The 18,283-nt window shown below is 39.8% G+C and overlaps 1 protein-coding gene across 6 annotated transcripts in view; it reads left to right on the top strand.

The window, feature by feature from the left end:
• The window catches only part of EML4 (EMAP like 4), a 146,475-nt gene that overhangs the window by 59,929 nt on the left and 68,263 nt on the right, over positions 1-18,283 (top strand). For all 6 annotated transcript variants that reach the window (XM_038133903.1, XM_038133904.1, XM_038133906.1 and 3 more), the window contains exon 2: positions 18,059-18,241. In XM_038133903.1, the coding sequence (XP_037989831.1) occupies positions 18,059-18,241 (183 nt within the window). The remainder of the gene's footprint in view (positions 1-18,058; positions 18,242-18,283) is intronic.

Raw genomic sequence — 18,283 nt, 5'->3', positions numbered from 1 at the left:
CCCGCAAGGTGTGCCTGCCCCAGGGCTGAGTGGCTCCTCGCCGTGCGGCATCCGCACCGCCAGCAAATTGACAAAAGAAGGACAAGTAAATAAAATCGGGACGCGTGCGGGTAGCGGAGGAGGCGACGGGGCGATAAAGACGAAGCTAATGCTGGCTGGACAGGAGGCGCGGAGCAGCGCGGATGCGTGCCTTCGGCCCGGGGCTGGGACAGGGAAGAGTTCGGTGCGAGGGACCTTCCGCAGCCCTCGTGGAAGGGCGGCTCCGGCGTGTCCAGCCTTTCCTTTGGACCGCTCGGTTTGACGCTCTCCGAGGGAAGAGCCGGAGGGAGCCCCGGCGGGACTGGCGGGGCCTCAGGCAGGCGGCAGTAAAGGCTCGTTCAGCGTGGGGAGAGCAGAACTGCGCCTGCTGCAGCCTTCTCTGTCTGAGGAACCTGTACATGCCCTTCGGAACTAAGGGCTTTTTCCTCTTCTCCCTTTGTTTTTACCAGTGTCATAGTAAAAATGAAATATTTCCGTTCGTATTTCCTTTCTTTACACAGCTGCTCTCAAAACAGCCTCTCTTGAGTGCGAATTAGTAACTAATGGAGCGTTTTGACTGTAGCTACCAAAACTATATAGTCTGCAAAAGACCAACCAACCAAATAACCCTAACCAAGAAATCCTGTCAGAGGTAAAGCGTGTTCCTCTTGTACACCGAGTGGAAGTGTTTTACTGCGAATGAAACAGACATCAGCGAGCGCCCGTTCTTTGTTTGCTGATTCATGCCGTGCAATTTGGATACAAACGTAGCATCTTGCTTGTGAAACTTACCGAAAATACAATGGTCCAAGAAAAAGTTTTCTTAAAAAAAAACCCAAGCAAGTGCTTAATGCGTAGATTTCTATGGGCATTTAGTGGAAGAAAGGAATGACCTTGCTGTGGTGTACTTTGTTAAAGTGAGCAATGTGCGCTGAACTTCATCAGCTTCAGAATTCAAAGCATTTGGTTTAGAATTCAAGATGTTGCAACCCTCAAGAAAGAGGGGAGGGTAAATTGGAAATGTTAGTATTTTAAGTGCTCTGTGTGATTTTTTTACAGGCTTGCAAGGATTTTTACTGTAGAGAAGAAAAGCTAATGTTTAGCTGTTTGTCTTCAGAACAAAATTCAAAAGGACAGCAATTTTTATGGCTATAGCTTGGGGCTTTGTTACCAATATGTAGAGGTTTATGTGACCAACATTTCCACTGACTTTAATGGCTTTTAACAGGAGTTTCTGTGATTGTCTGTACAAAATGTAACAGTGTCTCAAACTTCAGCTTGAGGCGTATTTTGAAGTTCCAAAGTGAGTAGGACATTATGGACTTGTCTTTGAGGTTTGTATGGAAATCCAACAAAATAAGATGCAAGAAATGCATTATTTTCTGAATGCATATGTTCTGTTTTAATTTTTTTCTGTGTCTTTGGAAATTATTTTTTCTAAAATCTTGATAAAGATTTTATTGAGCATTTTGCTGGATAAGAGTTGGCATTTTTAATTAAAAGAAAATGTGGCTTTGGATATTCTTAGCAGGGTAGTGTGTTTTGTTGATTTAAAACTTTATTCCCACTTGTACGGTTAAACCTAATATGCCTTTGTATCAGGTTTTCCAATGACTGTATGTTGAGTTGTGTGTAAAGTTAGAGTGATAAGAAACTGGTATGATGGAGAATCGACAAGTGCTTTGTTCCTGTGAAAATTCTAACTTCAGCCTTGAGGGCTTTTAGCAAATTTGCACTGGTAACAAGTATGGAAATGCCTGAGATTAAGTTATAGAAAGTATTTTTTTTCTTCTTTTTGTTGGTCTGGACATGCTCATTCTTGCTTTATTTAATGGAGCTTAAGGCTTTATACTAGAAGTAGAGTATTTCAGGTGAGGGTTTTGCACATAATTTAATTATTTTTTTTTTTAGTATCCTATAGTGAAATACTTTTCCATAGGAGCTTCACTACATTTAACTGTGATTTGTTTTGTGCACAGGTGTCATTGTACATACCTCTCATTGCCTGTTTCTTGCTAAAGCTAAAAATTAATTCCTAATTCAGCAGTAAAGAACTTTCCTTTTACTATATAGGGTACAAGTGCTGATAGGCAGCTTAATCAGATTTTTAAAAAGCCTGTCTGGTGTCAGTAGGAAAGATTTTTTTTTTTTTTCTAATTAGCCTTTTATAATTAAAGCTAAGGCAAAGACATGTCCCTTAGGAAGAGCATAGCTATCAGCTGGGATATGTGCTGGAATTTATCTCGGACAATACAGATCAGGATAGAAAATTTCAGTTTGACTAAGGAGAATATTTACCTGCAAACAAATCTTCAGTTGGCATGCTTTTAGATTAAATATTCGCCTGCAGTGGCACTTGGCATTGAAATTGGTATTTGTACAAGGGGAAAAAAAACAAACTCCAACATCCTTGTCTTTTTAAGCTTGATTGCTTTTAGACTCTTGATTTGTATGCATTTGTCTTTTGTGTTAGAACTAGTAGAGAGTTTGCTTAGGGTTTTTTCACAGTGGGGTTGGCCAGTTGCTGGAGACATTGATGGCAAAGGTGGGGTTCTGTCTGTGGCTCTGGAGGGTTTCTCCGGGGGTGACACTGAGTCTGCCTCCCCGGGGTGACACTGAGTCTGCCTTGGACTCTGGCAAGGGGCTGTCACTGTGCTGTGGAGGGCACCTCGACTGGCAGTGGCTTTGCCACCTGCCTCGCTGGCAGGCAGTGACGGTGGCTGGCACATACTGCTGTTCCTGCTGCTGTGCTTCCCTGCACAGGTGCTGGAGCAAAAGTATTTAATTTGAAGTAGTATCTGACATAAGGGACTGTGCTGTAAGTATTTGGGTGTTACAAGAGCCTTTTTCTTTCTAATGCTTGCAGTGCTATGTGAACACAATATAAAATGTCAAATACTGTAGAGGTCGGGAGGGGGTTTTATCTCACCCTATTTAGAAGTCCAGTACCGTGCCTCAATAGAAGTCTCCTTTCTTTAACTTCATAGTTACCTTTTAAAACTGTAGTATCATTTTCAGGTAACTTTTTTTCTGTTTTGCCAGTTAAGATCTCTAGCTGGCTCCAAGTAGTTCTAGGAACATGTATTAGTCATCAGAAGGGGGTTGAGGGGATAATAGTGACTTGTGCAAGGTAATGGTTAGTGTTTTTTAGCAGTTGCAGAAAGTAATTGCAAGTTGAAGTAACTGCAAGCCACACTTGGAAGTTGCTGAAGTATTGGGATTGGTGAAATGTCAGAGGTGGAGTTGACGCAGCAAACTTGTCATTAAAGGTCAGCTAGAAAGGTTCTGACTGCAAGCGCTTTCTCAGCAGCAAGTCTTTGCTCTCAAATTTTGAGTAATTCTCAGATTTAAAAAGTATCTTTATGAATCCTACATCACACCTCTGCTTGACACGGAGAAGTAAGTTCAGCAGGAAAGAGGTGGCATTGGAAACTTCCCTCTTGCAGCATGCTTCTTCAGCATGCTCCTTCTGCCCGGAGCCAGAGCAGCTTTGAGAGCAGAACTAGCAAAGAAATGCAGGAAAAGTGCTGGACATGCAGCTCCTGCAGGCCCTGTGAGCAGGGAAGAAGGAATAACCAGACATGACAGCCATTAGTCACAGCTCTTTATTGTGTGACGGGAAGATGCCCTTAAAAACAGGATTTAGACACGTCTTCTTGCTTTGCTCTACTCTTCCAGCACCTTTTTTGTTCTTTGTATGTTCTAAAAAATGTGTGAATTTGTTGGCATTTGCCTTGTTTGGCTGTGAAGCTCTTCAGAAGCATTTAAAACTATGGTAATATCCACAGTCTTATTTCTGATACCTGTGAAATGCATCAAAGGGAATGTTCACTTCCATGAGAACCTGGTTTGAGTTGACCCTTCAGGTTTTTGCATGATTTGACTTATTTGATAAATAAATCCCACAATGTCTTGAGCATTAGGGTATTTTTTGAGATTGCTTTTCTTAGATGATAGAGGTAAAAAAATCAGAGCTGCCAGTGTCACCTTGAGTGGTCTGCATTGATGGTGTGCAGTTTCTGTGCTGGGGTTATGTTGTGTGTGTGGTGGCAGAGTGACCCTGAGTGCTGTTGGGCGGGGGTTTGGCAGGAGCTGGCCAGTGAGCTGACCCAACTGAAGACTAACTGGGGATGAAAAAAGTTTCCTATCAGGTAGCCACCAAAAACTATGTCCTGAAGCAGATACTGGGGCAGAAAAAGCAGCCTGCTCCTTCAAGGAAGATCACCCCTTTTAGCAGCAGCCCACAGTTTGACTGGCTTAAGAGTAAGTGAAACCATGCCCAAGACAGTAGTACTATAGACTGAATCAATATTAAAATTAGAACAATTTGTTGTTTTGACTTTTGATTTGTTCCTAATGTATGGAAATAAATTCAGTGTCTTCCAGTGTTTCTGCTTGCTTTCAGCTTCAGAGTATTGAATGATTATTTATGAACAACATTGAACTGAAGAAAACATCTAATGGTTTCCACTGAAGAAATATTCTAATTGCCCATCTTTACAATATTCTATGCATTTTTGCAATCAAGGAAACCTTTAGGCGTGAATGAAACCTTTAGGTAATGAAATGAAAAACTGCTGAGAAGAAAAAAAACATTGACAAACTTTTTTTCTTTAAAGGGTGTAGTTCAAACTTTAAAAAATATCACTCTCTACTATAAACGATCTAACTGTACAATCTAACTGTTTTGTTGGAATTTTATTCAGTAGAGGCAGAGCTGTGCTCCTGGTCCTGCTGTGGCAGGGTCACTTGTCCTCTCCACCTTTCTGGGAAGTGTTCCCCACCTCCCCCAGATATAAATGTTGCGTGTCATGGAGCGCTCTGGCATGAGAACTTTGTCCTGTGCAACTCACAGGCTGCAAGAACGGTCACACCTAGTTAGAGTGTGGGCTTGCACGGGAGTTGCAGAGGGCTAAGTGAAGGCAGAGACTTGGAGCATGTTGACACAGTAGGTTAGTAAATGTGGATTAGTAGGTTAAACAAGCTGGCATTTAGTCTTGAGTAAGAGCAGTGTGCTTGAGCAGTTGCAGCATGGAAGCTGAGATTCTGTTAACTCTCTCTTGGGCTCGCTCCCTGCTCATTTATTTGGCCATACCCTATGTTGCAGCCCAAAACACCATATTTTATTAAAATAAAAGTAATCAAATAAGATTATGGGAAAGGTTAGAAGATGCTGAAAAGTTATACAATAATTTTGTTCCTGTTTGTGTATTCTGTTGTGGTGGGAGGAATATTTTTCATGCATGAAGGATCCTGTTATTTTGGTTGGCAGTATTATGTGGAAATAGTATCCTCCTGGATGGTTATTTTTTATGTATAAATAGCTGAATTAGCATAGCTAATGCTTAGTAAGTGTATGTGGAATTAATCAGTCCTAAAACATAAGCATTAGTGGAATAAACTAGATAATTCAGCGGTTTAAGATAATAGCTGCTTTCAGAGTAACTATTATCTTTTTGGCTTTAGATTGTTCCCCGCACAGTTATCAAACAAATACAAATCTCCAGGGTTTAAAAAAGAGAATGAAACTGAATTGCAAACACTGGAGACCTACAATATGTAGCTTTTTCCAGAGTACTTTTCACTATGAGTTGGAGTGTATTAGTAAAAAATCTGTAAACTTTATTTCTGTGGGTTCAGGCAGGCCTAACCTAGCATAGCTGTTACTGATGAACAAAAAGCTGGAAGTGTTACCCAGTGATAACCAAAGAGCTTTGGCATGGATCTGCAAGGGACTGACAGCTGATGTGGCAGTGGCGGGTTGAATGGCAATTCAGAGGCTCTGTGGTTGTGTTGGTGCTCATGTACTTTTGCAGAAAAACCTGCCTTTTTTTTTTTTATAAATTGTGTTCTTTAGCAAATAAAAATTCCTCTTTCTGAGGTGGCTTGGACTGTTATCAGTTCTTGATTGATTAATGCCTTAATTTTGAGGAAGAAGGAATTAAATGGAGGAAAATGCAACTTACTTGTAATTAGACACACTGGTGTCACTTAGTCCCAACCATATTCAAGTTTTGTTTTCCTGTCAAGTATTTGACAGGAGTAGCACTCGCAGTATTTGTAATACTGGGCATATCCATGATCAGTCACTCTTGCTATTTGCAGGGCTATGGTTTTTTACCTAAAACTGTTACTTTGTAGCAAATAGTAGGAAAAGAAACCTGAAGATTTTTTATGCTTCAGAGACCCCATCTATAGGAAGATCAGATAAGTAATCTGTTTATGATACAAAATGTGATGTATTTAAGCAACTTTGATAGATATATCCCTTTTCAGTGTTCAAAATTTGGCAAACATTCCACAGAGAAGTGTGCTTTCCTACAAGTCCTTTGAGAAGAAAGGAAAAAGCATCCTTATGGAAAGGCATTTTTCTTGCTAAGCAAATTCCATGCACACATGCGTGTGATTTATCAACAGTGACTGTGATAGTTCAATTTTGTGTAGGACTTCTACATAAAATACCTTCAAGGTGAAATTTTAGAAGGTCTTAGCCTGCCTATGCCAACCAAAGTGTTCTGTTCAGTGATTGATTTTTCTCTGGGAAGTTGTAGCATCATGTAACACTGTTAGCCAGTGTTTGTGCTTGCTTTACTTCAGTTCTGAAATCTGCTTTGTGGTTTGGCCTAAATAAAGGTGAGACTTAATTATTCCCTTTTCTGAAGAGTTTTGCATTTTAGGTGTAATAGTGCCAGGATTAGCAACTGAAATTATGTTTGAAACTGGCTTCAGTTTTATGTATTCATTTCTGCAGAAGCAGCCTAACTGCAGCTTTATAAAATATATGTGCAGTGACACATAGAGATGTCTGCCATGCTGTTCAAGAGTTCTTCCCTGTCATGAATTAAATCTGTTTCATTTCACAATTACCTCATTCGTTTATAGGGCATTTGTGGGAACTTGTTGATAGTGTCCGTGCTAAGGAGAGTGCGACAGCACTTGGTGACAGGTCTGCAGTCTGAATTGTCTAAAAGACTATCTTTGCAAAATAACAAATGTTAATACTGATTTTTCTACGGCTCTTGAGAAGCAGTGTGTTGCAGGACAGTCAGTCTCCTGTCAGGCAGCAGCAGCCACAGCAGCAGGAAAGGTGTGAGCAATGCTTTCCACCCACACCTTGTTTACAGCTGTTACTTCACCAGGGCTGTTTAACTGCTAACATAACAAAACAAAAAGACCCTGGCTAAAAAACCAGTCAATTTAATTGTACTTATACTCAGTCCCCCTTTTTGAGTGTGGCTGTTGACTTTCACCAGCATAGATACTTATTACTGCTCTCTGGCTTGTGTTTTCTCTGACACACAGTGCGCAGATACTCCATTTATTTCTCACTAATTCCTCCTGTGTAGTAACCGAATTGGAGACTGTGACTAATGTGTGATGAGTAGTTGTAGATACCACCTTCCAGGTTGGCTGTGTGGGAGCCAGGTGCTCTATCCTTGAAATCAAGCAAATAGCTTAGCTGTGTCTATAGTATGACTGTCTATAGTATGACTCATCTTTATGGAGATGGGTTAGTTCTTTTCTATGCAAAAAAACCCCAACCAAACCAAACTGAAGTGGATTTGGTTCCACTTGGAGTAAATAGGAGCCGTTTTAGAGATTTTCCTCTAATACCAAAGCTGCAAGCAGTCACAGAAGCTGTGGAAGCTTCTCGGTGGAGGTAAACAAAAGCAGGATTTTGATTGCTGCTGTTGCAAGTGCTGTGTTGGATCAAGTTTGTGATTAGAGAGCTTTAGACTCGCAATCCTAAGAAACAGTGGATTTTTAAAAACATCAAAACCAAGCCTTGCATCTGTTCTTGCTTACAAGACAGAGGAGAGGTAGAATAGCTGTGAGATGGTATCCCCTGCAGCAGGGAGGGTAGCATTTGTATTGCAAGGCTGGGATAAGGGGTGCCTTCTGCAGGAGATGCTGCCCAGGACGGTGGATGAAGCATGACGGCCTTAGAAGCACAACCGGGTGCTCCTGTCCTGCTGCAGCAGAATGAATACTCCCACCTGGAGTACTGGAATGAAAGCTTCCACCAGAAGGCTTGTCTCTTAAAGGCTATTATTTTTCGAGGGAGGCAGCAGATTGTCATCCTTAGGTTTTGGATAAGAAGATACAAAGAGGGACAGTAATTCTTGTCACTTTAGCTTGTTGGAGTGAAGTTCACAGTTGACATTTTCGTGAATGGGCTCTGGCATGGAGAGGTAATAAAGCAGCAGCCACATAGGGCTGTGAGTAAGTGGAAGGAATTCCTATACCTGAAATACCAGAAAACTAAGATAAGGCAGTGAGTTGGTGAGTCTGTTTCAAAACAGGTTTTCCCTTTATCTGAAATCGCCGTGTCCTATGACTTGGCGCGATAAGAGCCATGAAATAGCACTGTGTATGCCAGCGCTGGTGCCTCCCCTGCTCTGGGGTAAGCACCTTTCTGCTGAGCACAAAAATGCTCAGCTCCTGCTTTTTCCAGCAGTGCTGAAAGGGAAGGCTTTCCCTGCAGGGTAGATGAGTGTTTTGGGAGAAGGAGGTCCGTATTTCTTTGGGAAAGGAAATTAATACTACAGGCCAGGTTTCTATTTTTCTTGATAGAGTTTTGCATAGTGGCACTTATGATAGATTAGCTTAGAATAGCGCAGAATGAGATCAAAGAAACGGTTTGTGCAGTGGTATTTTTGATGTTACAAATTAGATACTTATGAGTCCTGGGGGAAAGAAATGCACAGCACAATGAAGCAGCCAGTACAAAAATTTAAGAAACGTTCCAACACTTATTTACAGGGATAATGTCTAACTTGATTTCTAGATAACAAAAACTAGAGATTATTAATTTGTGTGCCAGGATTTGAGATGAGTAGAGTTTTGTAAGTAAACATTGCATGGTACAAGATAAAATGTATCCATAAAAGAAGAGGCTATTTTGCTTTGCCTGATGTTATCTCACTTAATGATTTCAGTGCTTTTCTGTTTTGCTGCTGAAATGGTACTCTAGAATGAGAATATAGCAATCTTAGAGTAGAAACTTCTTTCCTCTAGGGCAAAAACGTACTTGTTAAAGGCATACCACAAACAAAAACCCAGTTAAGTTAGTTGCTCAAATAAACAACAAATATTTAAGATATTGGAAGATTGCCATAAGTGTCAGATTGAAAGTATGTTGGTACTACTGAATTCAGATCTTTGCAGCAGAGGAGATGTGCTGCCAGTAATGGGGAATTTTGGACTTCACCTGTGTTGTTGCAATTTAAAGATTGAATGTTTCGCAAACTTGGATTTATTCACGTGTTACTAGAAAAGTTTTAGAAAAGTTTATGTTTTATAAATAGAGCTTGGATAATCAGAGGTAAGCTGTATCAATTGGGGCTTAAATTCTGAAAAAAATTCTAAATATATAGACATTTCTTTGGGCATGAATTAGCACCATCACTCTGACAAGAGCAGTTAAAAAATAAGTGCTGCTGGGTGGAGGGAGGAGTGCAGAGAGCGATGGAGAATCTGAGATTACTGTGAGTGCTCTTTTTTTCTCTTTTTCTCTTCTTCCTCTCCCCCCCCTTTCCATTTACAAGCCTCCACACCAACTTGCTTGTCTGCCACATAGCTGCTGGTACCTGTCTATGCAAATGAGTTTGCTCAGTACTCCGGGAAAACCAGTGTTTCAGATGGTCCCGTGTTTCTCTGTGAACTCTGTGAGTTCTTTGGGCTTTATGATGTTTTGGATAGCAGTACTTTTGTCTGAGCCTGACTGTGGTTATCATTCATTCTGTTGAGCAGATCAGTGACAATTAATGCTGCCATCTTTTTGTAGATTTGTGCATTAAGGACATAAGGTTAAAGAAGAGTGTTCCAAGTGGGAAGTCAGACTGAGCTTAAAAGTCAGAATTAGGGTTGTCCTTCAAAACTGTATTGAAGTCATATAGGTAGTAAGATGCATGGAGGAGGTCATAGTCTCTTCCAAGTTAGAACTCTGAAAAGGTGATTCTTCCTATAAAAGCAGTTGGTTGGTATTTTGAGTTAACTTTATTTTCTTTGATGTGTCTCTCTCTCATTTTTATGGGAAGGCTCTTAATCTTGCTTCTTGAGAGATTGCATGCGTTTAAACGCTGACCTTGCTACAGCACTTAGGGTACAGCCCACAAGTGTTAATTAACCTTTAGGCAGTGTGGGATGATGAATTTCATTTCATTTAACAGATGAACAGTGTTGTTAAAAAGAGATTAAGGTCAAAAGCATCTGCTAATTACCTAATTTTCTAATTAAGTAGTCGCCTAATTTGAAATTAGAAAAGCTTGTTTGTCAAAGTGCTGCCCTGTACATGTCAAAGCCTGATTGCTCCCGGTGGGTTTACCTGTGAGAGCTGGGCACTTTTCCACACTGAAGTCTGGTGTTTTGGGTTAGGCACAGCAAGCAGACTCTTCTGCAGTGAGGCTTTGGGAGTGCGGGAGAGATGCTTTCCTATTCTTGGTGTTCTGCTGTGGCCACCCTGGAGCCCCAGGCAGTGGCTGGCTTTGTCTCTGTCCTGCAGAGCTAAAGCCTGTTGAGTTTCTCCATAGGGTGGCTTGGGTGCCATCTGCTTTTGGTGCAGGGAGCTGAGTGGTGGCTGAGCCCTTGGAGAAGAGGAAGGCTTTCAGAATATGGTCCCTCTTCAGCATATGAGAAGTTGTTTTCTTAAAAAATTTTAGCTAGATCAGTTTGGGCATTAGGGAGGATGGGGAACCTACATCGTTTCTTGCTTGCTTAATTTGTCACTTTTAATTTAGCATTTTAGAATGGAAGTGTTCTAACACTTCTTGCACAGTATGAAATATTTCCTGTGAAGGAATACTAATCTATGTGTGCTAAAGTGTTAATGCATGTGTAATTTACAGCAGAGCAGTTTATTGCAGCTGTCTCTGGTTTCTGTGTGAATTTCCAAGCCTGTGTGTTAGAAAAGATGCTCCCTGCCCCTCTCCTTACTGTGACATGAAAATGGTGCAGCGCCAAATATTGATAAGAGCTTGGGGTGGCTGGGATAGCTGCTGAGCCATTTATATGGGGGATCCCAAGTGGGTGCCCACAGCCACCATGGATTCTGTCTATGGGGTGTAGAGGTCACTGATTTGTAGCAGAAGCAGTATTTTGGAAGGGGAAAGGCTTGTATTGCGGGTTCAAGGCCAAGCATTGAAGAGCAATATCAGGACCATCAGAAGGCAAGCAATGTTAGGAGAAGAAAAGTACTTAAAAACCACAAGGCTTTTAAAGCAGTGGGTGGGGGAAAACCCGTGAATGGTCTTACTCTTGAGATGGATCTCAGTGGAGGTGGAGCTGATAGGAAGTATGCAGTTGGGGAAGGATATGAGGCAGTGCTTGCATAATTATCTGCCTCTTCAAGTAATCAAATGGATACCTGTGTCAAATATGAGAAATGTCTGTAAGTGTTTGTTCTGTTTTTTGCAGTCTGCCTATCAGTAAGTATGAAATATAAAATTTTTGTGCCCAGTAAGTTGTACAGTTACTGGAAACTTAGGCAAGCAGAACACTCATGTTGATCAAATACGGTATGGGTGGGGCAGTGCCTGTGAATCTCATGCTGATGTATTTCTAGATTATCTGTATTAAAACTGAGTGTTTGCAGCAGCAGATACACAAGCTTATTACAAAAATATTTCTGTTTTCTGTAATTTGTGATTATTATTGGGTTATTTTTTGTCAGGATGTTTTTGTGTCATCTTTTTATCTTTCTTCTTCCTTGCTTTTCATGTCAGGAAAATAAAAATATAGAAAAGCCTATGTGCACAAATCTGTTTAGCATATACAAGTAGAGCTACTAATTTTTAGACGTGGAGTGGTAAATCATCTTATATGTCAGAATAACTCTTTCAAATGAAGTTGCTTGAAAACATGGATCATGTTCTTTATAATGGAATGATGCAGGCTCACAGACATGAACATGCTTCAAAGTGACCATAAAGCAGTCCACAATATCAAAAGCCAGTAGCAACTGTTGCACTGCAGAATATTCATGGGCTTCAGCAAAATCATCTCATGGAACATCTACAGACAAATAAAATACTGCTTGCTGTGGACTTGTGATCAAAATGGTTAGTGGAATGGCTAGTGTAGAGTAATACGTATTTTAAAAATTATTATTATTATTATTATTAACTATTTCTAGGGGACAAAATTAGATGGGTGTATGAAACATTAAAAAATCTCATGAGCTGTGCGAGGAAGACAGTCTAGTTGATGTGATGGTCCTCGTGCAGCATCAATCCTAAGCAAATGAGTGAAGTGTGACAATGTGTTCTTCCTGAAAACCTGAAGAAATATCTTTGAAAGAGACAAATTTAAGGTTTAGCTTTAGAAATGTTAATATACTGCACTGTCTACAGTCAGTGACCTAACCTGTACCTGTCTCAGAACATTTGCATTGTTATTCTAAGAAGAAAATAAAGAATTTACACTTTTGTCACCAGTAACAAGTGTGAGATCAACCAGTGCATTGATTTTAATTTGGTGCAGGAAAACTGGAAGGTTAGGGAAAAGAATGAAAAACTAGCAAAGGAAGCCAAAGATATGTAAGGTAATTGAGAGAGTTAAAGGCCAGAGTCTTGCACTTGCAGGAAGGGAGAGCTGGAGAGAACTTCCCACTCCACTTGTATGCCATAAGCTCTAGGTTCTAGGATAATGCAGTATCATTTGGGTTGTGGGGGTGCTCTTTGAATCCTCTGTATTCATGTTGTGTCCTTTAATTACCATTCTTGGATTATTTCCATGACTCACATCCTTTACAAAACTGAGATAATTTGTGCATTTGATGCCATTTGGAGGAGATACTGTGAGCAAGAGTATGGAGCCTTAATGCTACTTTTTTTTGTTGTTGTTGTTGAAAATTCTGAATCACAGATATGGAACATAATTCTTGATCTTTGCACCTTTTATAAGCTATTCTTAAGACAGATGATCTGCAGAAAACTGCAGAGAGATTTCTTTCTCATAAGGTGTAGGAAAAATAAATTTGTCTGGTATCTCTCTGGAAATATAAGCTTCATTCAGAGTCAAATTTTTTAGTGCCCTTTACAACAAAAAATTGAAAGTTATACAAACATATACTTTCCCTCACACATGAGCAGATAGATCATGGTCCTCATGAGAAAAGGTTCCTTGGGGACAGTTATCTCCCGAAATTGTCAGCCAGATCTTTATACCAGTCCCAGTAATTTCTGTTCCTTTTCCCTAATAAAAGACTCTTACCACTCTGGGCAAAATACAGAAAATGCTGTGGGTGCCTTAACAGCCAGGGGTTTAAAATTACCTGTGGTTTATGTGGCTTTATTGGATAAAACATAGGATTTTCCACCCCATGGTTTAAATTTCCATGGACTGGAGTTTGTAGAATTTGTTTTTCTGAAATGCTGCTTATGTCTAAAATGAATTCCTTACTTAGATTTAGTCAAAGCTGGGAGGAATTGACTCAGAGGGGTTATAATGGATGGTCTGGATTTGTTGAGGTGGCCCAGAATAGATGGTTCAGTAGTAAGATAGTTTTTTTTCCTAATGTAGCCAGTTCAACATTCTCCTAGGCAGCAAATGATGAAGGGTGATGCTGTTCAAATGCTGGTATCCTCACATGCTGGCTAGATGAAGTGTGAGGAGTGATATGTAGTTTGGAAGGTTTGTTAAGGAAGGTTACCATCACCATGTCCTGGATACTCGTTTTGAAGCTCCTGGCCCAGGCTAAGGGGCAGTTTGAGTTGCTGCCTAGGAGTGGTTTGATGCCTGTGGCTGTGAGGAGTCCCACACAGAGTAACCTGTCTGTTCAGTGCTGTTCATTGACCATGAGAAATGAACCCTCATTTTTAGAGTCATCCTTGTGTCTCATGAGTACTGAATACAGGCATCCCATGGATATCCCTTCTTACTCCAAAAGCAAGAGAAGAATTGATGCTTTCCTAGCTAAAAATAAAAAATCAAACTGATGAACTATGAAAAATAACAGAACACCTTGTTTTGAAAATCGTAGTACTGTATGGTTGGACCTAGAATGTTTTTGCTGTCATTTGAGTGCCGGTACTCTTACCTTAAACCAGTTTTTAAGACTGAAATACCTTAGATTCACATCTCTGTGGATGTCTCTTCACTACTACCAGTGAGCACTGTAGATGGTGCTTTTTTTCCACACTGGTTCTTGTTACCAGTACGTCCCTAAAAGGCATAAGTCATCAACAGCTTAGAAAACATAACCACCACATCAGAAATGGTGTTGCTTGGTTATAACAAGAATAACCAGATAACTAAAAAGGTACTTTTAAAATGACTCAATAGTTGACTGCACTTACAAATTACTTGCTCTATCCAGTTAGGATTCCTTTTTTAAATGAATTTCCTTCTGGTTTAATAAAAGAAGAGCAGCTTATGGAAGGCCTGGATAGATGCATGTCTATGTCAGCACAAGGGAAAAGACAGATGTTTTGGAGTGGGAGAAGAGGAAGGGAGGAGATGGAATTTTGTTTCCCATTGACTTTTTTCTTGCAAAAGAGCTGTTTCCTCTCTAAAGGGAGGGCATGTCCTTGAAAGAAGGGTTTTTTGTTGTTGTTGTTTGTTTTTTTTTTTGCTTGAACTTCTTTTGAAGTAGTTCTTTAGATTATAAAATATGTTTTAAATGAAAGAGGAAATCTACAAGAGATTTTGAAAACTTCTGTGAAGAAAAGGTGTAATTGTGCAGATTTGTCAGAATGATCTCATGGATTCCAGCTTTGTTTACTTTTAGGGCATCTTCTTTTAAGATAATCCCTGCTGAGTTACTTTTCAAGACACTGCCAAGAAGGAATGTTGGAATTCAGTTGCATATTTGCTGTAATGGGTGAGATATTTGGGTTGGGAATTATTAGTTTTAATTCTCTAATAGTTGCCAGGGTAATATATGGTTGTCATCACTTGAAGCACATGCTGCTTCTGTAGAATGATTAAGAACAACAAAATGTCTTCCAAGTGTGCTACTGTATTCTTTGATCAACCAAATTACTCTTGATTTCCCAGTGATATCCTTGCCCTCCAGCTTCTTTCAGTGTCTCCCGTGTCTCCTGTGCCCTCTCTGCAATGCAAAGCAGCCCCGCTGGTGGTTTGGAGCCTTCCGTTGTACAACCGGGCACATTGCTTTCCTGGTTTGGAATCACCTGAGTGGTTCAACCTTCTTGGCTTTCTTGTGTTCCATTTCCAGAGTTGTGGCCTCTGACAAGCTGTTGGGTTGAAGTTGAGTTTGAGGGTCCTTCCGCCTGTCTGTGCTGTGCCAAGGCTTGAGCCTCCCCAGCACAGCTCGCCGAGGAGAGCATTGGTCAGCTCCTCTGCCGTCTCATCGGAGGCGTTGAGGAGGTCAAAGCATTGCAGCTCACCCTCACAGGACAGTGATTCTTCAGAGTTCTAGTTAGTGACATAACTGTGCCTTGGGGAGCTGCAGCAGCCAGCTAATGTGGCTGCAGCACCCCAAAACTGGGGTGCTGTTCAACAGCAACAGTCTGGTCAATGTTAGTAGTTCATGGGAGATAAAGATGTTCAGGGATGTGCAGAGCATTTGCTTCTCTGCACATCAGAGAGACCGATCAGCAGTGGAACCTTTCCTGGTTTGGTAATTACTCTTGTTTGGACTCTACACAGGGAGCAGAGTAATATTTGGCTTCTAAAATGATGATTTGACATAGCTACTTATTCCTTTTACAAGTGTTTTATAGTGAGCTGCTGTATATTTATGCAGCCTGGGAATGTATCCATAATTTATCCATTATAATGGATAATATCTATTAATTGAAGACTTTGGCCGACAAAAAAAGCAAAAAAATTAAGTTGGGAGGAGTTCCCTCCCCCCCTTTTTTTTTTCCCATCCTCTTTTTTAAGGAAATGTGAAACTGCTTTTTTCTGTTTGGACTGCTACTCAGTGTAAGAGAAGTTAAAAAGCTTATAATATTTTGAAAATAATTGTTCTCTGGAGTGTTCATTCTGTCTGGTCCACTGCAGCTAATACTTTCAGGATAGTAGAAATGTTAATTATATGATATTTTAAGTCCATTTGCTTTCTTGAAGTCAAATCTTTTCATCATGGGTTAATGTACATTTACCTTTTTCCTTTTTGTATGCTGCATAGGTGTGTAGGAACTTTTCCCAGCTCCTTAAAACTGACGGGGGTTTTTGTTTTGAACATGAAGGTTTTAATAGAATCTTACACAGTGCTTCCCAACCTGGGGTAGATGTCACAGGTCTGGGTTTGTAAAGTCCTGCTGGGAGAGCATTGGATGTGCTGGGCTGTGGAGTTATTAAAATCAATTTTCTGCGTGTAGGGAGGTACAGTTATGGATGGTGGTATTAAAGGTCTTTTTGTTGGCTCCTAATCTGTTGTCTCTGGGTCTTGATTTGATTATGTAACTTATTAATTAATTAATTCCCCTGCAGTTCTTTTCATCAGCCAGAATGAATATAGTACTAACCATGAAGTGTACACTTCTGCTTTTGCATTAACCAAATAGTGAACTAAAACAATATGCAAAAGTGTCATTTAGGAGCTAGTTTATTATTGTAACCTTAAGTGTTCCTTTCAGTTCAATAATAATTTTGGATACATTTCATTACTTAAGGGGTTTTAGGACATTTTTACTAATTAATTGTAGTAGTTCTGTTTGTATTGTGAAAGTATTAATTGTGTTGCTTTATCTTTGTTGGTTCAATTCTTGGTCGTTCAGTAATGAGTATCATGTTTTGAATGAGAGGAAATTGGCATTAAACTCCTTAATCTCTTCCATAGTGAATTCATTGGATGAATTTGGCTCAGTATTTCTTTTGTTTACATGTATTTTGAAAGTGCTTCTACACCAGTATTTCAAAGATTAAGGTTTTGTTTGGTTTTTTTTTCCAGGGAAAATCAAAGTATTGTGGACTGTGGCCTATATTAAACTTTTTTCTCCTTGATATATCTTCCTAAGATTAGTGGAAACTAAAGTTTAGATTGAATAGAATCACAATAGTAATACCAGCTATTTACCTTTACATTTAAATTTGCTGTATTTACTTTGTAGAATATGAACTTAAGTGAACTATATAAGACAAGTGAATTTTTGTTAAGCTATATTAGAAGTTCCTTCCTGAGTTTTAAGGAAGCCTTAAACAGAATAGGTAAGGAATTCAGTACCTTGTGATTGAGTAACGTATTCTTTTACAGATATTTTTCTAAGTGATTTGCCTATGATTTATTAGAACAGCCAAATACAAAAATATGTTATGTGTTATTTTGGCTTGGCAGAAATAATGCAAAGAACTGTCAAAAGCAAAGAGTAAGCAGAAGCTGTAATTTCCTTTTTACCACTGAAGAATAGATTTGGCTGGGTTAGGCCTTCAATGCTAATCTATCTCTGTGTGGCCAAACAGATTTTTGGAACCTTTTTGTAGTGCATTTATTTTCTCTTCACTTCGGGCCAAGTGTTATAAGGTTGTATGTTTTTTGGCACATCCAGGGTGGTGATGTGAAAAAAGTCACAGAGAAGGAATTGAAATTTAGAAGTCTGTTATAGACCATTTAAATTGAGATTGCCACTTGATGCAATTAGGTCATTGTTAACAGCCCTTGTATGTTCAACTGTGGATTTTTTATTTTAACTTTGAAACTTGCTTTCATATTGAGAGTCACAGTTGTATTTCTTCAACAGTTCCACAAGAATATGTTGCAGAATTTTACCACAGTTTTATACCTTTTTGGTTAATTTAGTTGGGTGTTTAAATAAGGTTAATTTCAGTCTTCCTTCTACTTGTAAGCATGTTTTTCACAGGAAGCACATTCTCTCTTGGGGTTTTAGTAGCTCCACACTCTTTAGTCTTCTGTTTTAGCTAATGATTAGTAATGATTTCTGTCTTGAAGCATTAATTAGATGTTTGCCGTAATATCCGTTCCTTATTTGCCTGAACATGTTTATTAGAATGTCTTCAGTATTTCAAAATAATGGGACAGATGTACTCGTGCTGTACATGCCTCTTTCTGTGGCTTTTAATTCAGAACTGACCATTTCAATGCCTTTTTCTCTTCTGCTTTTCCCCTGTACAGATGACAGCATCTCGGCTGCCAGCACCTCTGATGTTCAGGACCGTCTTTCAGCCCTGGAGTTGAGAGTGCAGCAACAAGAGGATGAAATCACCGTGCTAAAAGCAGCCTTGGCTGATGTGCTAAGGCGTCTTGCTATCTCTGAAGACCATGTAGCTTCTGTGAGAAAATCAGCACCAAGTAAAGGTAAGCCCAGATTTGGTAAACTCTTCCTGGAGTCAGGCTGTG

Source organism: Motacilla alba, chromosome 3, assembly GCF_015832195.1.
Source record: "Motacilla alba alba isolate MOTALB_02 chromosome 3, Motacilla_alba_V1.0_pri, whole genome shotgun sequence".
Lineage (NCBI taxonomy): Eukaryota > Metazoa > Chordata > Aves > Passeriformes > Motacillidae > Motacilla > Motacilla alba.
This window is presented reverse-complemented; position numbering and strand designations above follow the sequence as displayed.